Genomic DNA, 27065 nt, shown 5'->3' on the forward strand with positions numbered 1-27065 from the left:
CGTACATTTCATTTTTTGTGCTCCTGCCTTGTTTTCTTTGGAAAATGAGCTGCGGTAGCTGTCCTGCACTGAATATCTGCATTACTGATTTAAACCAGCTGCTGGGAGGCTTTGCCAGTTTGATCTCTGCTCCCTCTGCCATTGGCTGCTGTGACTCTGCCAGCTTCCCTGATTAGATGTCTGTGTTTTTATGTTTGCAGCTGTTCAGTGTAGGAACAAACCAAATCCACAGTTGTAGTGTGCGAGTTCCCAGAATCTCCGGAAAAAGGACAGAATGTTCAGGCTAATTTGACTTAGAGAATGCAACCATACTTTGAGGAAGGGTTCTAGGGAAACAACAGCACATTATTGGGAATTTATCTTATTATAAAGCTTTACTTAAAGTCCTATACTAACTTCCTTTGAGCGAGTGTGTTGCTAAATAACTGAAGTCTCTTGATGCACACATTGGTGTTTTGCAGCAATTAAGTTGTTGAAAATTGTTGATGAAGTAAAGTAAATAAGGTCCACGTTTAACAACAGCAAATCCTCATCATTTGTTTACAAACTCTAATCCAAGTCTCATTTATCCAGATGAATGTTCAGTTCTTCCAAAACAAGTGCATTTTTGTTAAAACCTACCTATTTAAAGCACTTATGCATAGGAGTACTGCACCTGTGCAAATGTGTGCATTTGAACTCTGCTTGTGGAATTGACTGAGCAGAGCTCAAACACGTACCTGCTCAGGACGACATAAATGAAACTTGGATTAAGTTGTGAAAGAGCTTGTAAAAGGATGTTTTGCCGTTGTTCAACATGGCCTCCTTTTACTCTAGATCAACAATTCACAACATATTTGGATTCTTCGCTCACCATGGAGATATGCAAGAAAAAAGTTTAAATTAATCTAGTTTTCTTCACAAATTCAACACAACACAGGACGAGTAAAAGATATACAAATGATAGTTTCTCGAGTGAAGTATTCCTTCATATTATATTTAATGAAAGCTGCAGAAACCTTGCACTCGGTATGTGAGCCCTTGGTTACAACCAGACTCTTAATCCAGGCCTTGTGTTGGATTCTGTGTTATGAGGATTCAGGGAAAAAAGACAGTCTAACTCTTCAAACCATGAATTTTACATCACTTAATGATGAGATCTGTCTTGTTTCAAAAGGCTGAGGCCATTTCACTTCAAATCCAACCAGCTCCCTCGCTGGTTTACTTACTCTCTCTGGTGCTTCCCTCTGCTTGTGATTTTCCAGTTTCAAAGAACCAGCGACTGTGATGGCAAACTGGGGCTAAACAAAATTGCATCGCTGCTGGATATTAGTTGTTTTTTTATGTGTAGTTGCTGCTCTGTTTGCTATTTTTTTTATCACCTCTTTTTCTATAATTTGCCAAAGATTCTCCGAATCACTGGTTGCTTTTATGTGTGTGTGTGTGTGTGTGTGTGTGTGTGTGTGTGTGAAATCGTAGCAGACAGTGCATCAAGGGTCCACCAAGCCCTCCAAGTAAAAGGCCCTTGACCTGCTCCATACAGAGGGGTTCTCGGCTATATTGTGTGGCAGTGTGAGTGAGTAAATGCTCCATTAGGATTCATTAGAGCCTCTACTCGGACATATTGTCCCGAGTGCATTGAGCCGCACCAGCGGAGGCCCCCTGCTCTCCGCCGGCACGTGCTGTCCCTCACCCCGCTTTGTGCTCGCACACAAAGGATGAGCAGATCTCCCTCTCATTCCCTCTGTCCCTCATATTGCGTTCATTCATCAGCTCCTATCACCATCTTGACACATCACCCTGATCTCAGCCCATCACTCCACTCGTCCCTCCCTCATTTTGTCCACCTTCTTTGCCTCCCTTGGGATATTACAAAGTGACCAATGACATCCCACTGCAGCCGTTGCCATGGCGACAGGTGACAGCGGGAAGCACCACCCAAGATGTATGGATCGTAAAAGTAGGAGGACAGTGGTAAGGGGTGCACAGGGAGGAATAAGGCTGGCGAGGCCGTAGACTGGAGAAATAAAAGAAGGAAAAGAGCAGGTATGTGAAACATTTCTTTGTGTGGTGATCATCTCTGATCATTTAATACTTATATGGGCCACAGTCTTTATTTTACTGGCGAGCCACAGTCACATGGGAGGCAAAAACTAAGGGCACAAGGAAGGGAGCTACAAGGAAACCATAGTTCTTTCACAAAGATCATTCAGCTGCCTCGTTCATTAAAATCAGAACAGAACTGAAAATGGGAGAGTGTAATTTTCTCAGTGTTGGATCTGTCAATTCTGTCCTCCACATCCATTCTTTCATGGAGCAGCTATTGTGCTGAGTAGTCAGAAATCTGTCACTAGGCAGTCATAAATGCCTCATACACTTTCAGCCCATTGTGGAGTATCATGCTGTGATTGACCATTAGCTAAATCCGAGAATAGTCTGGTTGTTAGTCAGCTGTATACTGAACTCTACGAGGATCTTAAAAAGTGCAGCAAAGTAGACATGGTGAGGTTTTACAAGTCTGGTCTAAATTGGCCAAAAGGCGTAACTGCAAACATTTTACACGTCAGGTCTTTTTGGACCAGATGAACTTTTTCATAGTTGAAAGAATGTCACCTTTTTATTGTGTCCGCACCCCAAGAACTAGGAGCAATTGTAGTTCTTTAAACGGCGTTTTGAGGGACTTTTTTTACCTCCCATTTCAGAGAAAGTACTCGACCAGCAAAAGAGGAACATAAGTTGACCTCTGACCTGATTCTTCAGACATCTTGAGCTTCCCTTTCACACAACAGGAGACTGTCTTTGTCTAAAGCATTCTCACCTACTGGAAATACTCTGTTTGGTTTAGGTAAGGGGTGGTGCCTGGGTAGAGAAAGCAGGCAGCACGACATGACGTGGAATACACCGTGGCTGCATAGCCGGTTCGTGATTTGGTCCCAACAGCACACTCTGTTGCTGCTCCTTTAACTTGTCTGACCATTTTGGCTTCAGTTTTTACCAACAGAATTTCCCAAATCTCTCCAGTTAGACATTTTCGTTGCCGTCTTTGTGTAACTGACCCCTCTTCTTCACCCACGAATGTTTCTTTTCTTCTTGTTTCGCACAAGTTGCATAATAATGTCATCCACACATCTACTCACTCACAAAGCATTCTCGGGACAATGACCTGCTCTATTCACATCTGCTCAATCAGACATTACATGGATTATATACTCGGTATCTGGCAGGGTAAAATATGATTGTATGATTCAAATGATTTGGAAATGTGCGTTCCAACGTACAGCTTCCTCTGGCAATGTCCAGATAATTTCAGGTTTGCAGTGCATGTGTGAAAGGGGCTTTCGTAACGCAAGTGTACAGTGCGTGGTTGAACACATGAGCCAAAGGAACACCGGCAGCCATTTTTAGAAACCTTTCAACTGTGTAAACAAACAACAAAAAATACAAACAACAACTGGTAATGGAAAAGAATGGTAGAAAAAGAGAGCAAATGGACCGACAGTGAAGTCCAGGCTTCAGTTAGCATAAATAATATAATAATACCATCCAGTACAATACGATCAGGTATACGATACGATACGATACGATACGATGCGATGCGATGCGATGCTATACAATACAATATGCGATGGGGAATATAGCTCGCAATTTTGACTGGGGCTGACTGGGGCTTCTCAGTAGGGCTGCAACCAACAATTATTTTCACTGCTGATAAATCCATCCACTGTTATCTCGATTAATCAGTTAGTTGTTTGAATTCTAAAATGCCTTAAAATGGTGAAAAAGGTCAATCAGTGTTTCCCAAAATCCAAGATGACTTTCTCAAATGTCTTGTTTTGTCCACATCTGAAGATATTGAGTCAGAGAGGAGTAAAGAAACTAGAAAATATTCACAATTAAGAGGCTGGAATCAGAGAAGTTTCACTTTATTTCTTAAGAAATGACTCCAACTGATTTACCAACTATCAGATTTGGCAATTAATTTAATAGTTGACTGCTAATCGATTGATAAATTAATCATTGCGACTCTACTACCCAGTGGGCAGTTCCTCTCAGGGTCCCCTGAACTGTTTGGTCCGAAAATGACTGTTTGGGAAAACCTTTTGTGCAAAAAACAATCTTTAGACTACAGTATTTGAACATGCTTTATTTCAGTTTATTATCTCAGCCTCCAATAGGGACTCCGGAGAGTCTCGATATCCTTCCTCATATTCAGTTTATGTGGTATCATTTGTTGTGTGAACAGCGTTTGGAGTTCGATCCAACAGCTACTTTATATGCAAACTCTGTCTCTGACTTTCTCTATCCAGAATGATCTGAAAGACTTCTGGTTTAACATATATGTTAATGTCGTTCACCAGATAATTCACATGGCTTGAGTCAAAGGGTTACTAGATACACTCATGTCAGCATCTCAGTCATTGCAGCAGTGGACAGCACTTACATGTCTTCCTATTGTGTTACCCATTAGTAATTAGTTACTCTGCAACACTTAGATGTCTGCAGTCTTAGAAAAGTCCTGACACATCAAAAACATAATGTCTTTATAATTTGCTTGATTGCTGCATCTGCTCATTAGAAATTATCTGTTCTGATGGACTCGTACTTTAAAGTGAAATGTCTCACCAGAGCTCATATTGAATGGCTTCAGTGCGGCACATCACCACTTGTGCTTATTTTTTTCCCCTGACACGATCAGACAGTCATATTGTGGAGCAGTTGAATGTGTTGAATTCTTGTCTGAGCTCCATGATTAGAGAAACTCTCTTCACTGTCGATGGAAAAACAGCCTTGACATTAAAGGTATGCTATGCAGGAATAATCGGTCACTGTTTCTAAACAATATCGGCAATAAAAGTAAAAGTGAAGCCAATCCAAGATTCACTCTCGCTCTCTATATTTGCAATTTTTCAGCACTGTGTCCACTATTTTCATAGCTTTCATTCGGATCTGTGCTGCTTACAGTCTAGCACAGTGGTTGGCAACCTGTGGCTCTTAAGTCCCTCTCCAGTGGCTGCCTGTGGCCTTGACAGAAAATTATATGGAAATGAATAAGTGTTATTTAACCTTTTAAATGTCATTTATTGTTGTAGGCCCAAAGCAGTTCTTACATTTTTCAACTGTAAAAATGTGTAGCATATACACCGATTTAAAAAAAGTTTTAACATTTCATCAACTAAAATGCGCGTCACTCATCTGGCCTGGTGCCTTTTCCTCTAAAAACATCACCAGCTATTGCTACAGTAGTCTTCAGTCTCCCTAGCGAGGCTAGCCGTGGATTTCAACTCCAAAAAGGGAAATGTTTCAGGGGAAAAAAGAGAATTTAATAGAGCATGGACAAATTTGTTTGCTTTCATCCGTAACGCTGCAAAGTTAAAGTATTAAATAATCACAAATAGCACACTGCAGAGTAGCCACCTTGTGCTAAAACATATGAATGAATGCTCATTTAGATCTGTTAGTAATGTTGATAGGCTAAATTTGACTGAAATTCGAATATGTTTGGCAGCTCCAGACAGATTTTTGAAAAAGACTTCACCTGCGTGTTGTGCTCAGGAACGCAACGAACAGCAAAATAAGAGGAAATAAGAAAGTAAGGTTAGAGAGCAGAGTCCTTGCAGAAAAATGCACACACCTCTAGTGGGTCATAAGTGATGATTGAGAGGGATTACTTATATATGAGTCTGTACATTGCTTTTTAGGAAACTTGTGCGTAGTATACCTTAACTAGTCATGACGAACATCCTGTATTTATCCGGTGGTGGAACACTCTTTGTGGAGTCAAGTTTTTGTTAAGTGATTTCTCATTAAAGAGACAGTTCCTCCCAAAATCAAAACTAAACTCAAGATAATCCACAGACCTTGTTGTGAGCATTTATGTAGGAACTATTTTCTTTCTACCAAACAACACTCGCCAATGATATTATCGCCCAGAAGGAAGCGTGTATGTACTCATGGACGAGAGGCTCATGACAGCACGAGATGTAAACATTAATGGCGTCCTCCTTGGCTGAGCTGTAATGTTAGCTAGCTCAGTGGTGCTAGGTGAGTTAGCAGTAGATGCACGCTTCCTTCTGCATGGTGATACGGTTGGCGGATGTAGTTTGATAGAAAGAAAATAGTTCCTACATGAAACTGCTCACAACAAGGTCTGTGGATTATCTTGAGTAAGTAGGTCATGATTTCTGGAAAGAGACATTGCTGTTGAGTTTTTCAAATGTATATTTTGGCACTTTGAGCACCACAAGCCGAATGCCATCTAGTTCCATTATATTGGAGAGAAGGCAGACATCTCTACGACCGATATCTCCAACACTCGGCAACTCACACTAAAACAATCTTGAGTGATAAATAGTGCTACAGTTAAGAGGGAAAATATGTGTTTTCGATTTGGGGGTGAGCTGTCCCTTTGAGCTCTTTCGCTCATCCAGGAAATCAGCGTCTTTTGATTCCATCTTGTTAACTGCTAATAGATTGTTATGGTTTTATAATTGGTTGGAGTCTAGTCTCCCTTTCCTCTCTTGCTGTCTCTTTCATTTTATTTTCTGTCTCTGTCAGAACCGAGATGATGTGTAAGCAATTTCTCATGGGAACGCATGAGGAATGGCAGCACTATTCTCACAGGGGCAGTGCTGTCATATGTCATCATGTCATAGTATGTTATGGAAACTACACTGGACAAATGCAGCATGTATGTGTGTGTGTCTCTTCATACAGTAGTGAGTGCTTGTGGGTGCGAGAAAATGTTTCTTCCCGTGGACAGCAGTCTTCAGTTAACTTACGTCCAATCAGCGAAGCAGCAAATGTATGCTGCAGTCATTATTCACACACACAAGCTCTGAGAAGAAGGTCTGAGGAATTCTTTGAAAAGCGAGGCGAGGTAACGGTGTTTACTCACTAATGATGTGTCGACAAATATCAAAGAAATGTAATCGAGCCTATGATACTGTAAAGGAGAAAAGATATCATCCTAAGTTCATTTTTTTCTTGTAACCTTGCTTGCACGCACTAGAACAGGCACCAAAACAGGGATGGAAGTGGAGCATGAACTAGAACTACCTAGAGCAGACCTGTAAAGTGTTTGTTGGAAATAAGAATTAAGCTACAAAACGGAGAAGTAAAATTGATTTTATGCTTCTGTCAGTGACTTTGAACCTTTTAACGGCTCATGTTTGAGCCAACCTTCAGAGCAGTGCATTTTTTGTGTGTAAGATTTAGGGAGATTTAGTGGCATCTAACAGTGTAAAATTCAGATTTAAACCAGCTGAAATTTCTCCCGATTAGAAATCTGTCTGTGTTCATTGTTCAGGAGGTTTTTACTAGGAGTCGAATTATCCATTATCTCCTCCTCTCCTAAACAAACCGACCTGGTGATTAAAACCAGTAAAAACATTGAATAAAACAGTTAAATGTTACAAATAAGTATTTCTCCTATGGTGTTTGGCATGTCCGAGATGGACGGGTCACCCACAACATGATATTTGTGTGCTCACCTTTTTTCTGATCCAGACATTGAGGAGGTTCTTGCTGGGAGTTGAATTATCTGCAGAGGTCTCCTCCAAAATAAACTGACCTGGTGATTTAAAGCAGTAAAAAAATAGATCAGTTTAAATCAGTTGCACATTACAAATCAGTGTTTCTCCTATGGTGTTTGGCCAAGTGCCATCTAGTCCTATTATACTTGTGAGAAGGCAGACATCTCTACGGCCGCTATCTCTAACACTGTGCAACTCATGATGGAGCCAGGCTGTTAACCTAGCACCTGCTTATCTGTGCTCACCTTTTTTCTCTGATAACCCAAGGTCTAGACTTTTAGGAGGTTTTTATTGGGCGCTGAATTATCCACAAATGTCTCTTACTCACAAAAACAAAAGGACCTGGTTATTAAAGCCGGTGAAAAGCTGAATTAAGCAGTTTCACATCAAAGAAGTCAGAGGTTTTCGGACTCTTGCATCTGTGGCCAATGCAGAAATCCAAAAACGCACATGGCCCTGTGTAGAGCCAGTGTTTGGTTTGTCCATTCTGGGCTGCGGACTCCATAAACAAGGACCCTATAAACCCTATAAACGGCTCATTCTAAGGATGCTTTCACACCTGCCCTGTTTGGTTCGGTTCAATCCAACTCAAGTTCGTTTGCCCCCTAAGTGAGGTTTGTTTTGGCAGGTGTGAACACAGCAATCACACTCAGGTGCGCACCAAAACAACCAGACCGAGACCTTCTTGAAGAGGTGGTCTCAGTCTGGTTACAAACAAACTCTGGTGCAGTTCGTTTGTGGTGAGAACGTGTTCCGACCTGGATCTGAACCAACTGCAGTCACATGACACATTGTTTGGGTTAAACATGAGCATGTTACAGTCCTGGAGGATTATTAATGTGCACCTCCTCCTGTACTGCCTTAATATGCACATTCAGCACATCCAATGCATCAAAACATTGTTTTCTAGTTGGAGCCGCGCCTCGTTTTCAAACTGTATGGTTTGACTAAAATGAACAATGACAGCAATATAGTCCACGATGAGCAGCGCTAAAATCAACCTGCGTAGTTGTCCCTCCATTGTGACATTAGAAAGTGTCACATTTATCTTGCAAGTGTACTCTTCTTCAACGTTTGTTTACTTCCTGGACTTTCCCCGCATTGAAATTCTGACCAACCAAAAGCAGCTTTCTCACACAAGGCATTTGATCTGGTCCGCTTGTAAATGCTGCCATGAGAACACGAACCAACTCTAGAGGCGTTCCTCAATACCAAGTACCAAGTTCGGAATTGCGCACTTGGGAGTTCGGACTTGGCAAATTTGACTCAGGAGTGCAGACTCCCAAGGACGGCTGCCATTGCCGCTGGTCTGTGAGAAATGCATCCTGGGATACCTGGCTGTCAAAAGTCCACACAAGTCACCTCCCGATGCATCCCCAATGGAACGGGCAGAGCAAGTTCACATCTGGCCATTTGGACTGTACTTGGCTGGATGCAGACTTTGAATCGGAACTGTACTTGGGCTGCGACTGATGACGTTTCACAAGTCCGCAGAACACAAGTACAGGCAAGAATGCAGACTGAGAAACCCCTTAGGTAATTATGCAACTTTGTAACAAAATGAGTGACTGATTTGGACCAAAGCAAGACAACTCTAGGTCTGAAATACATATCATATATATATATATCATACTTATTATATTCCATTTCTGCCCGTATATTCTCCTAAATCTTACACACTGGACTGTTAAATTTTAAACCAAAGGAAATTGTAAATCTGTACTGTACTATCTGAAAAACCCACCCTGAGGAGCTCAGGCTGGCAAAATCAATAGCATCACTTAACACCTATTTCTTTGTGCTTTTATGTTATGGGGCTTAGAGAGTTGGAGTGAATGCGGATCTCTTTGCTGCTCTACTTTGGATGCCATTATTTCATTCTGTTGTGCCCATTTTCTGCGTCAATCATGAAGTCATGAATTTTTAAAAAGTCATTTAAAAAATAGAGATATAAATCTTGTAAATGTGCAGCTAGTTTGTCTCCCACATCTGCCTTAAATGGCTGTTTCTCCGTCTGTGTCATCTTCCTCACACCGCCACCTGAAAGCCTAATTTTCCGTCATTGTTTTCTTTTAATCCCCCGCTTTAAACAAACCTTTCCTCCGTCATACTCAGAAATAACTCTTATGACCCAGTAGGTAGGAGGAAGGTTGTTAAAAGGACAACACATTACTTCATGGGGAGATGAGAGAGGAGAGAAAGAGATGAGCTCAGGGGGGGAGGGGATACAAAAACAGCGTGAACTTGCCTGGCAGATACATTCGTCATCATCTGCGTGTGTGTTTGGGTTAAATAAGCTTGAGCGCATGCATGGCAGAGAAATAAACATGGTTATGATTGACCGATTTCATTCTTGTTTGTGTCTCTATTTATCTATCCGTGTTCCTCTCGGTACTCCTGTACTGCAGAGATATGCTGAGTGTACAAAATATACGGACACCCACTGTTTTCATAAAGTAAACGGATCAGCCGAATAAAGGTAAATAAATACTTTATTACCAGCCGCAACAGTGTGTGACTGGTATTGTTTCACCGGGTGAGTCTGTGTGTTTGTGTGGGTGTGTTATCATGGCACAATGTGGTCCTGAAGACATCTATTGTAGCAAGAACTACCACAGAAGTGGTTTTAAGTACTTTGCCAGGTGTATACATGTCTGTCTGTCTGTTGGTCTGTCTGTCCGTTTGTCCAATTGTCTGTGGATCCTTTTTCTAATGCAATAGCATCTCAACATGCAATCTTATCCATTGTAATTTCCAGGTTGTCAAACACCAACGCTTTGTCATGCCCCTTGCCGTCTGAGAGTTAGCGCCTCTATGTGACACACAGCTGAAACACTTTTTAACACATGGGTAATGTTGTGAAGTTGTCACAGTTGGGTTTAGGGCAACAGAACTACGTGGTCAGGTTTAAATAAAAGGTAATGTTTTGGGGTTGTTATGTGATGTTTATACATTATATGAGCCACACCAGTGCGTAATGTCAGTGGGCAACGACCTTGCCCTAATTCCACAATGTAATGTTTAAACATTAACTTTTGGTTTTTCCCGGGACAAGAACTGTGGTCTCCTGCATGAAAGTCCGGTTTTGTTTTACCCTTTCCCCGAGTATTGCAGCAGATAGGCTTATATTGGAGTTCCTTGAAAGCCTGGTGCGTCTCTTAAAGATGACTTTGGTGACTTTGATGTCGATATCAAACGCCTGACAAAGCACAGGTTTTTGATGCTCTAGAACGAAAACAGGCTGTGCATTCACAAAACTTTATAGGCGTGTAGTTGAGATCACAACAAAGGCTGAGTTTGAAGATGGGTCTGGTCCAAACAAGGGGCCCTGAAGTAGGAGGGTAGGAAGTAGGGAAGGGGTCATTTGCCCCCTGACTTTACACCCCTGGTAGGGCTTGGTATCAGTGCTCAATACTTTTAAGGTATCAACTGAAATGCCCTAGTACCAAGCAGTATAGAAACTTCTCCAGTTTAAAAATACCTACATTAAATGTTAAAAAACATAGACAATTTCTATGATTTTGCTCAAAGCCAGTCATCACAAGAGTTCTTTGTACTGGCCCCCTTCCTCAGCAGCTACAGCCCATACAGTCTGTGCTGTGGTGAAGTTGAGCACGGCATATTTCAGGGAGCTGGCAGTTCAGCATGCTGAGTTGCAACCAAATGTTCGAAAGTATGGCTATGCTACGTGCCTGTGGTGTCTGGTGGCATTTTATGCTACTGAATGCTTCCATTCAAATGACAGGTATTGAATGAAGTAGAAAAAACAACTTCGACATTCATTTCTGAACTACTCTTTCATTTTGATCTCAACTACACATCTGTAAAGATTCCTGACTTCATCTTGCATGGTCTTGCGGACAAAAACAGACAGACAGATACATTAACACCTGCCAAAGTATTCAAAACTGCTTCTGTGGTAGTTCCCGATACAATAGGTGTTCAATAGGACCACAGTTTGACATGATGACACACATACAGACTAATGAAGTGAAAACAATACTGTCCATCAGAATGCTGAGGTACTCAACAAGTATCGGTGTTGTTTAAGGATGGTATTGGTTCTAGTCTAGTCATTTTTAAAATGATACCCAGCCCTGGCTTGTGGTTCACATTTGTCTGAAGTTGCAGCTAGTATGACCATGATCCCATTGCAAGAGGGCCTCTAGTTGATTTCTGATATATATTGAATCCGCATTAATCCCAAATGAGGGGTTGGTTTAAAGAGGAGCAGAATATTCATACTTTGAGAAAGTCAGAAAAAGATCAAGGAGATCAGATTAATACCAAGATTATAAACATTATTTTTATTGTAGATATTTTGTACATTAAAGGAAAAGACATTGACATTTTGGGAATATACTTAGCAGCTTTCTTAGAGAGGACTGACATCACCAACAGCCGACAAACTTAGCTTAGCACAAAGACTGGATACAGGGGGAAACAGCTAACCCGACTCTGTCCGAAGCAACAATTCTCTCTGATGAACACGTTAAATCTTACATGTTTAATCTGTACAAAATCTAAAGTGCAAAGACAGCAAGGTGATATTTCACCTGAGGCGTGCTGGATTATTTCTCGGTCTGAACCAGTTGCCCAGCAACCAGCTGAGACTCCAAAAAATTACTGGCATACGAAGATGAGAGTGACATGATATCACTTGTCTAACTCTCGACAAGAAAGCTTCCTATCGTGCCATTTTTGATTTGAGATTTTGCTTTAATATCCTTTTTCTTTCCTCTTTGAGAAAACCCTCCTGAGGGTATAGTCGATGTTACATTAAGTAGTGTCGGGCCTGTATGTTAAAGGTCAGTGCCGTAACAATTGAGTTTACACTTTCACCTTGGCGAGTGGTAGCTCAGGGTTTGCCCTCCATTACGAAGACTTCCGGAGGCCGTGGAAAATGTCAGCGCACACTGGGTCAAGAGATGTACCCAATCAGGACCGGATGTGTGTGTGTGTGTGCACGTGTGTGTGTGGGGTGGTGATGGAGAGACTGTGGGAGTAAATAAAAAAAATCTTCAAAGAGTAGAGAGGACATCTTGTTATTTTAGCAGTGGGCAGGGATTTGACGCAGTGTTTGGGTTTGTGTCGCTGTAAGATCGCCCGCACATCTCATTCAGACCTCTTTAACAACGGCTTAGAGAGGTGCAGGTTCTCATTCTCTCCTTTTATGGGCATTTTTGCCCCCATTTAAGACGCTTCCAAGATGAATCACCTCAACAAAGCCTTTTACTGGGCTCCCTCTCTCTCCCCTCTAACCATCTATAGCTGGGCCACTTCCTAGAATAGCCTTCCTTGCCCTACATTTTTATGGATACGGTCAATAATCATGTTTATTCCTCAGTGACGGCAACACCACTAAGAATACAGCGGGATATTAAAAGTACCAGACGTCAATTAAAGTTTAATCAGTGCCCTAACGAGGCCTTATCGCTGTCAATCCCAGTCAATCAGTCAGTCCGGCAGATCACATCAGTGCTCACACTTGCTCTAATTATAGCATTACAGCAGAGACGCAAGGTGTTGTTAGTATGATTAACTGCTGTTGTCACAGAGGGAGTTTGTCAGCAGGATGGTGTTTTGCCCTCTGTGTTCCTGATTTCTTTGCTCTCATTTCACACCCCTCCCGTCATTACGTGTCCATTTCTGTAGCATCACGTTGCTGTTATGCTTTTTGCTCTGTCATCTCTATTGTTGAAGTTATTACTGGCAATTATATGTGCCATTTTTACATCCTGATGACTCTGGTGATCCCCTGACTTTTCCTGTTACAAACCATTCCTGTTCATACCAAGATAATGGTGAGCGAAATAACCAGGGTTGTCAGAATTATTGTGGTATTGTTAAAATGTGCCAGGGCTCAACAATAAGGAACGATTGCCAAGGACAATAGCAACTCAGCAACTCTCTTGCAACTCACTTGCCTGATGGGACAAGTGGTAAAAAAGAATTACACACAGTTTTTTCCCAGAGCTGACGATGGAAGTAGCTGAAGAGTGAGTCATATTACTTCTTTCTTATCTTATTTTTTGATAGAGACAGGAAAGGCAAGGTACAGAGAGGGGATGACATGAAACAAAGGGCCTGGGCTAGTATCAAACTTAAGCCGCTGCTTTAAGGACTATATGGTATGTGCTCTACCTGGTGAGGTACCAGGTTGCCCCTTTTCATCTCTGTTGAGGGCTGCACATGAGCAGTACTGATCGGGCACTCACAAGAATACGTAAAGACGAAGTTAATAAGCTGAAGTGAATATTTCATTTATCCTGTAAACAGAAGTTTAATTGGGTGTCATTGGAGGATGTGGACAACACATCAAATATGCATTGTGCAGTTTGCAGGCAAGGCAAATAAAATGGGGTAGCTACTCAAAGGCATGTCAAGTAAACTATTGTATCAATGGCGGCATGGTGGTGCAGTAGTCAGCATTATTGCCTCACAGCAAGAGGCCCCTCCTCTTGGAGTTTGCATGTTCTCCCCGTGACAGCGTGGGTTTTCTCCGGGTACTCCGGCTTCCTCCCACAGTCCAAAGACATGCAGATTAATTGGTGACTCTAAATTGGCCGTAAGTGTGAATGTGGCTGTGGCTCAGGAGGTAGAGCGTGTCGTCGCTAATCAGAAATTCGATCCCCGGCTCCTCCAGTCCGCATGTAGAAGCATCCTTGGGCAAGATGCTGAACCCCAAATTGCTCCCGATGGCTGTTCCCATCGGTGTGTGAGTGTGTTAAAAGCTGAGTAGCAGGTTGCACCTTGTATGGTAGCCTCGGCCACCAGTGTATAAATGTGTTAGTGAATGGGTTAATGTGACTCGTAGTGGAAAAAGCGCTTTGAGTGGTCGGAGTACTAGAAAGGCACTATACAAGTGCAGGTCATTTCCATTTACCATGTGAGTGTGAATGGTTGTCTGTCTCTGTGTGTCAGCCCTGTGATAGTCTGGTGACCTGTCCAGGGTGTACCCCGCCTCTCGCCCAATGTCAGCGACCCCCAACGGGATAAGTGGTTACGGAAAATGAATGAAGGTATCAGGGCAAAAAAATTTTTTTTGACTTTTTAGCAATTACATTTATGACCCACTTGCCAAGTGAAATAAAACATTTCGGTTGAAGCATGTGTGATGAAAATGTTCAAAAAGTACTGACGCCGATAGACTGGTGCTAGATATTATTTATTGCAAGTTTTTCAAAGCACAATATTATCGACAATTGAAATTTAAAACAAGTCATACTAACCGTCTGGATTTTTACCGTGGTTTATTGTGAAACTGGTAACTGTTTCATCCCTACAGTGGACATTTCTAGTTTTGAGTGATCTATCTCAACAATTATTGGATGGAATACTATGGCAGCCACCATGATACAATATCTGTTTGCTCAGTTTCTTGTTAGAACGAGAGACCTTTCTCATTGTTAAAAGATCATTTTCATAATAAAAGCTAAAATGCCGATCCTACTATATGTCAAATGTCAGCGCTGCTAACATATTGCGGCTCGTTGATGGTTTAAAAAATGTTCTTGTGCCTTTTTGAGCTAGAGAAGACATTCTGGTTCTGGAGCTTGCACCCTCTGTGTCTTCTGCGGTTTTGGGATGTCATCTGTGTTTTTGGTGTTGAGGAGAATTGGGCCTAAGCAGCCCAGCGCGGCGGCTTTAATGCCATTAGCATGGCTGAGTGGGCAGACAAAGTGCTGAGGTTTGTTAGCCTGGCCGTGCATGATGAAAAGGACAAGACAGTGCTAAGTCAGTGAAACGGATGAGGCAACATGGCTGTTAGCAATGTCAAAACATGACTTCCCTGCTGCTCTGTTGAATTTGCTGTTTCTCCAGGATCCTGTTAAACTGGGCTCACATTGTATTCCCTCTCCACGTGCCCATTTTACCCTCAAAGTCACATCATGTTCTGTCATATCTCTTTCTCTGAGGCTAATATTTCCTCTCCATGTTGTGATAATTCTAGTGTTTGGTGTTTACTCCCTCCTATTCGTACTCTTGTTAGCAGCAAAATCACACGGTCTGTAGCTGTTATCTTTGCACTAACAAAGTTTGTCTTGTTTTCCTTCATCCCCCTCTCCCCCCACCCCCGTCCTGTTCCCCTCCACCTGACTCCTATAGGTAGTGGTGTCGCAGCAGAAGGATGCCGCTGGTGAAGCGCACCATCGAGCCCAGGCACCTGTGCCACACGGTGCTGCCAAGGAACATCAAGAATGAGCTGGAGTGTGTGACTAACATCTCCTTGGCCAACGTCATACGCCAGCTCAGCAGCCTCAGTCAGTAGCACACACACACACACACACACACACACACACACACATTCTCTTATAGTTATTTTGATCAACACAGCACACACACTGTACTCACGCACCTCGGCTCCCTGTAAGTCGATTAGGTATATTAAGTACTGAGTCAGCTAATGCCTACTTGTCAGTTTTCATTCTTTTCTGCTTATTTCCTGGAAAGCACATTGCAGGCATCAGAAAATTAGAATATTCAGAAAACTACCTGACAAATTCGATAATCTTAAACAGCCAAGATCACTTTTCACAATTGCATATTTCTGCAGAGTAAGTTTGAGAGGAGACCGTGCAGGGCTGAGCTCAAACCAGGATTTCCAGAGTCGACTAAAAGCTAATTTAAACTCCCTTAGGTATGAAAATAGATGCATTCATCTAAAATGTGAACGTCACTGCCCACATACTTCCATGTGTCCTCTATGTTGGCATACGTACATCCACTAGATGGCACTAGAGTGCAGAGTCAAAAGTTTTTGACAACAAACATGGCGATGGGGAGGAGGTCGTATTAATGTGGTGGTCTGTGCAGCCATTAAATACTTGTGACACTTGGACGGAGAATTCATTTTACTGTACAACCCATCGATTTTAATAGTAACTAGATACTGGAGGCCAAGATGGTACCTGTTTATTCCAATGGAACCGCTTGCCTGGTGCATATGCCAAAAACGTTTTATAGCTTCAAGGTTTAATTCTGCTGTATGCAACCCACTGAATATGCGCAGCAGTGTTTCTCCCACTGGCCCCAAAGTTCCTGTTTGGCTCACAGACTTTACATTGCGATGACGTCACTGATTTTCCAACTGCTTTTTTCAGCAGTTTTACAAACCTAAAACCTCCATGGCTCAAAAATCCAGAATAGAAAGATTCTTAATTGACCTTGTTTACAGTTTAAGGTGTCCTGTCAACAGCTTTACAGATGTGCCTTTTACAATGGTCGTCAAAAGTGCTTTTTGGGCTGCAGGGGATTTTTTTGGGTGCAATACCGTGAGTGGCCACCCAGAAAAACTGGGTGCAAAGCTTAGCAGCTTTCCTGGGGGCCTGACTTTACTCATTTATTCTGTTCCGCCATTTTTAAAGTGGTCATATCTCGCTTGAAATACGTTACACTGCCCTCATGATGCCCTCCGGTGGTATCATCCTGTTTTGTCCCTATCTGTAAACATGTACAAATTTAAATGAAACGAACGCAGAGTATGAACAGAAGGCTCTGTCCATGTCTGTACAAGTATCTAACGTTGAGCATAAATGAGCCTCAAGGGGAGGTTGGTATATTAATTTGTCATGTGTTTGTGATTTATTTGTTCATGCTTTTCTAACCTACAAGTATTTTTTGTTTTTATGAACACTTAATATTATTATTGATGCCTTTTCTTCAAAACACCATATCTACAAGTATTTTAAAAATACATTTTCCTCCCTCCCTATTTATTTAGCCTTTGTTTGTCCCATTGAGCTCAAAGATCACTTTTACAGGGGAAACCTGGTCAAGAATAGCAGCAACACTGGGGCACCCATTAGCTCTCCTGGTAGAGCAGGCACGTACAAAGGCCATTGTATAATCCTGGCCCTTTGCTGCCCATCATCCCCTCCTTCTCCCCCTCCTACACCACAGCCTTCCTATCTGACAAAAGTAAAATGCCAAAAATAAAAAAACAGCAACAAAAAGTTTCAACAGTTAACATAAAAACACATATTAACCTAAATCTCATAGTATGATCATCAGTAGTATCAGTTCAGCGCGCCTGCAGAGCAGCCACTCCACAATAAACTTCTACAGTATGCCATAAGTCATGTTTTACCTGTGAGACTCGTGTTTTAATGCCTTTGTTCATCAACTGTGATGTGAAAACATCAGATTTCCTCACAGTCAGAGAAAGTAAAACTCTAAGCCCCAGTCATAGTCCTTAAGTCATAAAATCTGAGCACACTACGGCGCGTTGCTCCTGCCAGGCTGTTGACAGCGCTGTCAGCTGAGGAGTCAATCACACTGGACGCAGCAGAGGAGGATGTACCAGCGTCTGGTTCAAAAGTAGCTTAGCCGACTTCACTGACAGTCTGCACTGGAGCCGAGAGTTGGAGCAGCCAACAGACACGAGTCTCGCAGCCCTGCCTCGCACTAACCCTGTACTTCCATCACAGTTAGTTTGGTGGTTGGGCCGTTTCAGACAAGACTCATTTGTAAAGTTTGCAGCCTGTCATGCTGATGCTCCTGCGTTGCTCTACAATGACACAGCTAAAAAGTAGTGGAGTGATTCAACAAAATATTGAACTATTTAAAAAGCCAGTGCAGCACTTAAATTGAACATTTTCTGTGGATTAATAGCGTGATTTTCCCCAATTATATATATATTATATATATTATAAATGATAACACATTTTGTGACGGATCTAATTAACACAGTCCCTCATTCCGGCAGCAGAAGATATCAGGATAAAAAAAATCTAGCAAATTAAAAACTAACAGATTCAAAGATTTAGAGATATATGCAGTTTATAGATTTCTGTCAATACTCAAATAAGAAGCATTTATGTGGGATGTACACATTTGGCATTCTTTATTATTTAGAAAACAAACTTATAAATACTGTTAATTCAGTCAGGACCGCTTAAGTCAAAGAAAACTTTATTTCCATTTGCAGTATATTTGGCGGTATGGCTCTGTTCTGGGGCCTCTCTGTCTTTCCTTGGGCCCACGCAGAAAGCCTCTTACACGCACCTACGTGGAAAGTCTAAGGCAGAGAGAGCACACCTGTCTGCCCTTCCACGCACCTACATGGAAAGCCTCAACGAAGAGAGAGCACACCTCTCTGTCCCTCACTGTGCCTACGTGGAAAGCCTTAAGGCAGAGAGAGCACACCTCTTTGCCCTTCCATGTGCAAACAAGGAAAGCCTGAGGCAGAAAAAGTACACCTCCCTGCCCTTCCATGCACCTATCTATCAGCTGACTCCCTTCCATCAATTGGCTGCTCCATCAGTTGATTGGGCTGTTTGAGATCAGCTGATGGAGCTGGGATGTGAGCTGAGCTTGACAGCATGTCCTGCCTGAACTAACGCTATGCTCAATTTGTTAATCACTTGATTTAAAGCTTCTTTTTTTTAAAAAAAAAAATTTGGTATAGCTTTGTACTGGAAGGGTTGAGGAAACACAGTATATATGGTCATGACACGTGCAATGACATGAATCCTATGATATTTATAGAAGCTTAAAAGCCTTATTAAGTTCATGAAGGAAATGATGGGCACTAATGGAAGTCATTACCTACATTTAGCTGGACAGAAGCTGGGATACACACTGAAGTGTCACAAAACCCATCTGAAATGTGTTACTGATACAGAAAACAGTAGTAGTTTTCCCCTCCAGCTGCATCTCTTTAATCTTTCTTTTTTGTCTTACTCTTGTATCATACGGCTGTCTTTGGTAAAACTCCTCTGGCACTCACTTCACTTCTCCATCGGAGCAGTCAGACTCCAACGTTAGATTCCCTTTGGATTTCCAGGCACCACAGTCACAGTGTTTCTCCAGCTCTTAATATCAGTATGTGCACTTTATGATGCTTGACACAGAAGAACAGCACTTGTAGTTTGCTGTGATTGTGCCAGACAAAGTATTTTAGTTTACCTTTATAAAACAGAAGGACCTAAGTGTTGCAGACTACAAGTCCCTGGAGCCAGCTGGTGTAAAACACAACTCACAGCTATGTTGAAGTGAAATTTTTCTCATTATCGCCGCATATAAAGTTGTCAATGGCTCTGAAATAATTATGAGTCTTTTCACACTTTCCACTTTAAACTCCCTCTCCGGACATTGATTAAATCCCTAAAAGCTCATGTCTGTTCATCAAAATAACATATGTTGAAGTGGAAATCATCCCTTCATGCCTTAAAATGGCTTTAGCTTGGATTCCACTGAGTACAGCTGAGGCGCGTTCTGGCTGCGACTCGGTTTTGTTTCGTCATGCCATAACAGGAGCATTTCAGAAGTGGAGTGTTTGCCTGCCTGATGTTATAGACTTACAGATTTTGTAGATTCAGTTATTTTTGTCTTTATGTGTTCTTGTACTAAAAATAAGTAATTAAGTGGTTAAATTCTTTCTTTTTTGTCTGTTGTAGTTGTGTTTATTGTTGCTATTTCCTTCTCTGTTGTGCTGTAACCTACAGACAAAGTTAATACAGTTAAAAGTCCAGTTATGAACAACAAGGATCAAAGATTTGTGGCTGTGATTTAGTTTTTAAAAATTGGTTTATCCTCATAATGATGTATTTGCCTTATATTTATAATTAAATTTACAGGGTGTTTATTCTGAAAATTGATGCTGCTGTTCCACTTCCTGCCCGGCTCAATTTGCTCTGTGCAACAGAGTCGCAACTCTGTCAAAACTAGACTAGACTAGAGGCATATTTTGAGTGACGCAGAGCAGAGAGATATTTTGGGACAAGAATTCACAGACAAAGCACCACAAATACAACATGCTAATGTTTTTAGCACATGCCTATGGCATTTTACATTGTATAAATTAGCTTAGTGGCTGGCAGACTTTTCCTCTGCTCACATGAAGCCAGGATAAACAATTTATTGTCTCTTATCTGTGAAATTAAAGTAAATAAAAGCTTTGTTTCCACTGAGGGAAATGGTTTCAGCTTACAATAACAGACAGGAGGTCTGCATCGCAGCAACGTTTAGTAACATTTCTGGGGAGGTGCATGTCAGGTAAAGGCATAGGGCGTTGATGAATCCCGCATTACTCTGCGCCTTTGCCACATAGTATGCACAGACCTATAAATATACAAAGTAGCCCCGCCCCTCAGCTGCTCAATTTTGCTCATCAAACACACAAACCTCTGCTTGTAAATGCTAGTAGATAACATGAGCCTTCGGCTTGACTACGTTATCAGACAGCTAATATGTTGCTAACGTTGGATAGAACTTGTTCCAGATTGCCGGCTCTGACAAGTTAAAGTGAAAGTGAAAATTAACTTGCAAAATACCGAATTGAGCTACACCTGGCTTCTCCTCTGATACCCCTCATTTTGCCAGCCTTATGGAAAGTCCCACCCAGCAAGTTGACGGGATTGGGCTTTTGGGTTGTGATGTGTGATGTGGGATGGCCAGTCTGAATTGCCATTCTTGAGACTGTCAATGACTATGTTTACAAGCACAAAAGTTTTTGTCCCTAATATTATTTTTATTATTCCCAAAAAGACAATATTCCTACTAAGCTGCGTACATGGCTAATGAAACTGAATATTCCACTAATATTTCTGTTTACATGTAGCCATTCATAGTCAGATTAACATCTCCTAACATGTCGTTTATAAATTCAAAATATGGATTTTGCTTCTTTGCATCATAAGTATGGATTTATTCAAAGTATTCCAACCAGTGACGGACTTGTTTGACCATGCAAACGTCAGCATTGCGATATTTGCGCATACCCAAAATCCTGTTGATGTCCAAGTCTTCCAGAATGTTCAGAAGTAGGTGGTTTTCACCTTCTGACCAGAAATGATGGCTTTTCTTTTAAACATGCATCTCTAACCTAGTTTTACAAACTGTAGGCTAGTGTGGTTTGTGTACAACGTATCCATGACAACAGACAGGGCTGACTGCAAACAGACAAGAGGCCATGTGTAGCAAACATTGGTAAAAACCCCAGTTGAGACAAATTTTCTGAATATGCTGTATACATGTCCAAAGTATGATCCTAAATCCTGAATAATACAGGCATATCTCACGTCTGAATCGGAAAATGCTCCATTCGGAAAAAGGCTTAATTGGGAATATACAAACGAAACATGCTGTTAACATGACCCGCATCAAATTCAGAATATTTTGATGTTAAGAATATTAGTGGAATATTAGTGCGCATGTGAACACAGTCAATGGCACACTGCTGTTCCAAGGTGAAAATGCTCAGCCATGGTTTTGGCTGCTTATTGTGCTCATGATATGTCCTGCAGCGTATAAAAAAACACACTATGGACATGTTCGAAAGGTTTAAAACTTTGTTGGTTATTTCAGTTGAGTACTTTGTAAGTGTAAAACAAGTAATAATTTTCTTTATGTCTGTCTGTGCAGGTAAATATGCAGAAGACCTGTTTGGAGAACTGTTCAATGAGGCCCACACCTTCTCTTTCCGGGTCAACTCCCTGCAAGAGCGCGTGGACCGCCTCTCCATCAGCGTCACACAGCTGGACCCCAAAGAAGAGGAACGTGAGTACACTAACCTCTCACACCTTCTTTGAAATGTTTCCCGTCAGCGACACTTTCACCTCTTGCTGCACTAAATTGGATGTGCACTTGTTGATGTGCCTTTGAGTGTGTTTGTGTGTCAGCTGTGTGATGGAGCTCGCCTGTCTCTCCCCCCCCTGCCACCCCTCCAGTGTTAATGGCTGTTATTAGAGGAGCAGGCAGCTATGAGACGGTGTCATTTTTCACCCCCCAATAGCACAAACCATCGTTTCTATTGGAAACATTCTGAGTTGCACTTTGGCTGGATGCTCGTTTACCCACTGAAGGCCTCCTCTTTGTGAGGAGGAACTGGATCTGTGGTCAGGCTGTGTCCGCGGCGTGTAATGATAAATAGGAATGTGATAATTGGCGGAGTCTGTCAGGTAAGCCAGGTTATCCCGAGACAGGGCCGGCAGGATGACAGGGCAGCGTTGCACGAGGAGAGTGCAGCGGGTGCAAAGTAAAACGAGAGAGAATCGCAGCGGTGTAATACCATGCTCCAAGGCGCCGTATCGATTTCCCATGGGCCAGCAGTGTGTTTACGGCTTTGCACAATGCTACTCTAACTGCTTCCTTGTCACTTACACGGAGACAGTAAAATGCTCACTGGGCTGGACCCGCTGCTTATGGCTGCTCTGTGAATGCAAGGCTTTGATACCTTTTTACAAGCCAATGAATTGTACTGTAGTTTTTGAAGAATCATGGGTTTGTGTTTTAAACACAGCAGCATCTCTCCATCTACTTTCTTCATATTACCTCTCCTCTTCTTTTAATCATATTCTGCTTCTTCTTCTCCCCTCACCCTTTCTCTTCACCTCGTCCGCACGCTGCAGCTGCCCTAATTGAATAATTGTGTGTGATCTAATTGTGGACGTCTGTTGTGCAGCTGGTTAGTGAGTCAATATTATCCTTCAGAGGTTGAAGGGCAAAGACGCGCTGACGCACTCTTCCTCTCACACACACGAGGCTCGCGATCTCACCCTGCAGTGGATGAGATAGTAACTTTTATCTTATTAGATACACATCTACAGATTCATACCCACAACAGAGCTAGTCTTTGTATCATTTTGGTGTAAGCCTCCTCGTTGGTATTCATGTGACGTTTCAGCATTTGGACACAGATTATGAGTGATTCTGTGTCTGATGCGTGCGTGCATGTGGTCCTCGTTTTTTTATCTCGCTTCATAAATAAGCCTGACTTTCCCCCCTTTAGCCTGAAGTGCCGGCTTGAGAGACAGTGGATAAGGATCAGCTCAGTTGCAGTTTAAGTGTGTGGTGGTGGTGGTGGTGGTGGGGGGCTCGCAGTCGGAGGGGAGGAGGAAAGAGAGAGGAGTAAGAAAGATGGAAGGATAGAGGGATGGGCGCATAATACAGGGCACTGCAGCAAAGGCAGTGGAGTGTAAAAGGATTGTACTGCAGAATTTTCTGGGCCAGGTTGAAATGGCCTCCTCTGCAGGTTGCAGAGATTTCCCACTCAGATCAACTCCTCCACGCGCGCTCATATTAAGTTGTCTTGTACATAGAGAAAAAAGCAGCGCTCTACTTTCCCGTTATTCATTAAAAGTTTGTGAAATCAAATCACCGTAACAGCGAGGTGGCGTCACAGCGAGGTGGCGTCACAGCGTGTGGCGCCTTCAAGGAGAGACGCAGATAGATGTGACACAAAGATGGACAGCTGTGGGAGGAGCTCAGCGAGAGGGGGTTTGTTTCCCGTAAATGCCACCTTTCATCCCCACCCCCACCCTGTCTTTACCCTTAAACACACACCGCCGTACACATTTGAAAGTGTATGCTTTTAGCACAAGCGTATGACTCGCCTTGTAATTGTCTGTGTGGGTCTGTGGTCGGCTTGAGAGGAGGAGTGAAGGAGAGGGGAATGAGTGCAGGCAGGGATGGGACCATAAATCAGGACTGTGGAGGGATGAAGATAGGAGGAGGAGGATGGGGGTCGGGTAGGATGGAGCAAAGCAGAGCACACAATAAGTATTTTACAGATACTGTTCACAAAAGCCCTCGCAGCCCTCTTTGATGTTCTTTCAAACCTGTAATGAGCCGAGAAATGTTGGTGACCAGCTGACAGATTACACTCAGAAGTGGTTTCTGATTCACAGCTCAGTTATGGTTTATATTTGATATTAACTGTTCAGGGTGATGGATGATGCAGAGAATACCCATTGCAGTATTTGTCACACTATTATTGTTATTTCATTGTTAATATTTACAAAATATTCATAGTCACATGTTAAAACTAAAGTGTGGGTTTTCTCCAGGTACTCCAGCTTCCTCCCACAGTCCAAAGACATGCAGGTTAATTGACCTATGGCTAAGCCACGCCCCCCTCCACTCACTCGGACAAAGTATCAACATTCAGTGACCGGCGCTATGGCAGGTGTCACAGTACACGGCATTTCGCAGGAGGCAACTGATGATTTTTGGGGACATAACGATCACATGTCATTGAGAAGTAACCAAAAGGGCCTAAACTACGCATTGGAGGGATATATATTCATCATTTTATTGTTGAGAAGGTCGATGGAAAGCTTAAATTACAAGCCAAAATTTACAGGTCCCAGTGTACGCTTGTGAACCGCATCTCGTTGCCGTTGCCATCAAAGACAACAAGTTAAAGTGCCACTGAAGTTAAGGTTTTTGGCTCAGACTATGAGAAAAGGATAACGGCCTTTTTTACCATCTTTACCAAGAGTGTCTCTCCGTTAGTTTGGTGCTACAGTATTTACACTGAATCATTCAGCATAACGTTTGCCAACCTTTGTTATCTCTGCCATTACAGATAAGTTAATGAAGCTAAGCTCCAGAAGTTAACGTTAGCTTAACTAGAGCCCTTTGGACAACAGCTAACAATGATGTACGATCACCAAAGTACAAAACTAGAACAAAATAGGCTAATGAACTCCCAGCAAACAAGGTGACATGATGAACAACGCAGCTAGGAGCTAACGTTAGGCTAACTTTAGCTAACGTTAGCTAGAGATGTTAAAGATAACTTTATATTTCTTTCCAGCAAAGTGACAATATGTTGCCTCAAACACAATGTTGACTTACCTTAGAACAGATGTAGACATCATTGTTAATCTTATTCACGTTGAGTTGATGTTGTGGTCTAACGTTACCACACAACTTTATCCAAAGGAGACACTTTTCTCGGTTGAGATGTGTTTAGGAAAGGGTAAAAAATACACCTCGTCGCCCAGCCTCTCAGGATACCTTGTGTCGGAGTTGCATGTACCCCATGCACACCGTTTGACCATTTTTAAACTTCAAATCTCCGAAAAAGCTCATAAAACTGAACAAAACTGACTTTCTGTAATGCATTTCAATGAACATCCAGGTAGAGAATGTCCGAGTGTATGGGAATGGCTATACGCACTGTGATTGGCTCATCGCGTTTGAGGGCCATAGGTCAATTGGTGACTCTAAATTGTCCATAGGTGTGAATGTGAGTGTGAATGGTTGTCTGTCTCTATGTGTCAGCCCTGCGATAGTCTGGCGACCTGTCCAGGGTGTATCCTGGATAAGTGGTTACAGAAAATGAATGAATAAATGTTAAAGCTCAAAATTATGGTTATATCATTAGACTATATTTTTGTAAAAATGTGTAGTATTGTTAGTACAGTTAGATCTGTAGTAGAATCATCAACACTGCAGGCAAGCTGCAGTGAAGAGCCAGAGCTGTAATGTCTTGGTTTTATTACACAGGCAGAACAATAACCATGCAACAGGGAAGTGCTTTGACAGGAAAAGCTCAACCGATAGAGACACCTTATTATATAATAACCCTTCAGTATAAACCACTGTAAGGAGATGAAATTTAAACATCTACTGAAAGGGACAATTCACCCCATAATCAAAAACACGTATGTCTCCTCTTACCTGTAGTGCTGTTTATCAGTCTAGATTGTTTTGGTGTGAGTTGCTGAGTGTGTGCAGAAGGAAGCGTGCATCTATTCATGGACAAGAGGCTCATGCTCATGACAGCACCAGGTGTAAACACTGATGGCGTCCTCCACAGCTGAGCTGTAACGTTAGCTAGCTCAGTGATGCTAGGTGAGCTAGCAGTAGCTGCACCCTTCATTCTGAGCAGAGACATGGTTTGTGGGTGTAGTTTGGTAGAAAGAAAAAAGTTATAAATCAGTGTTTTGCCGAAACCGTTTGCCATGTTGGAGACCTGCGACTAGTCCAGCACCTGCTAATGTGTGTTCACCTTTCTTCTCTGATAATTCGAGATCCAGACGTTCAGGAGGTTTTTAAACTGAGACGAATTATCTGCAGAGGTCTTCTCCTCTCCAAAACAAACAGACCCGGTAAACTGGCAAAAACACTGAATAAAGCAGTTTCACATTACAAATCAGTGTTCCTCCAATGCTGTATGGCGTGTCGCAGACAGGGCGCTAGTCCAGTACCTGCTATTATGTGCTCCCATTTTTTTCTCTGATAACTTAAGATCCAGACGTTCAGGAGGTTTTTACTGGGAGCTGAATTATCTACTGAAGTCTCTCTCTCTTCATCTCCAAATCAAACAGACCAGGGGTCTCATTTATAAAACAATGCGTAAGGTCCACACTAAAAATGTATGTGCAGACAAAAGCTAAAAATGAGATGCCCCTAAAAATATTTGACAGTTTCTACAGTCAGGCTTCCACCTCACCATCTGCGTCACCACTTTCTCGTCTCCAAAATGTGCGTAAGCATGGGTCGAAGTTCCTCCCATCAAAGTCTGTTTTTATAGATCACAACTTTTGTGAGGGCAGTTGCGTACGCCTCTTTCAGGCCTCGTTTTATGCATACGATTTAAACAGGTAAAAACACTGAATAAAGCAGTTTCATGTAAAAAAAAAGAAAGAAAAAAAGTGTGTTTTCGTGACTCTCTCATTATGGAGGAGCTGCAAACTACGGTGGCTGAGACGAAAACACGAATGACCCCATCTAGAGCCAGTGTTTGGTTTGTTGATGGGTGAGAACCCACTCCCTACATAGATATAAACAGCTCATTCTAAGGTAACGAAAACACAATTC

General features: G+C 42.2%; 1 protein-coding gene across 5 annotated transcripts in view; it reads left to right on the forward strand.

The window, feature by feature from the left end:
* The window catches only part of wasf1 (WASP family member 1), a 112298-nt gene that overhangs the window by 29704 nt on the left and 55529 nt on the right, over positions 1 to 27065 (forward strand). For 4 of the 5 annotated variants that reach the window (XM_050058084.1, XM_050058079.1, XM_050058083.1 and 1 more), the window contains exons 2-3: positions 15621 to 15775; positions 21879 to 22013. In XM_050058084.1, the coding sequence (XP_049914041.1) occupies positions 15643 to 15775; positions 21879 to 22013 (268 nt within the window). In that variant the 5' untranslated portion in view covers positions 15621 to 15642. Of the gene's footprint in view, positions 1 to 1913; positions 2026 to 15620; positions 15776 to 21878; positions 22014 to 27065 lie in introns of those variants that run through there. The other variant, XM_050058081.1, reaches the window with a different exon arrangement.

This window comes from Epinephelus moara, chromosome 12, assembly GCF_006386435.1.
Source record: "Epinephelus moara isolate mb chromosome 12, YSFRI_EMoa_1.0, whole genome shotgun sequence".
Taxonomy (NCBI): domain Eukaryota; kingdom Metazoa; phylum Chordata; class Actinopteri; order Perciformes; family Serranidae; genus Epinephelus; species Epinephelus moara.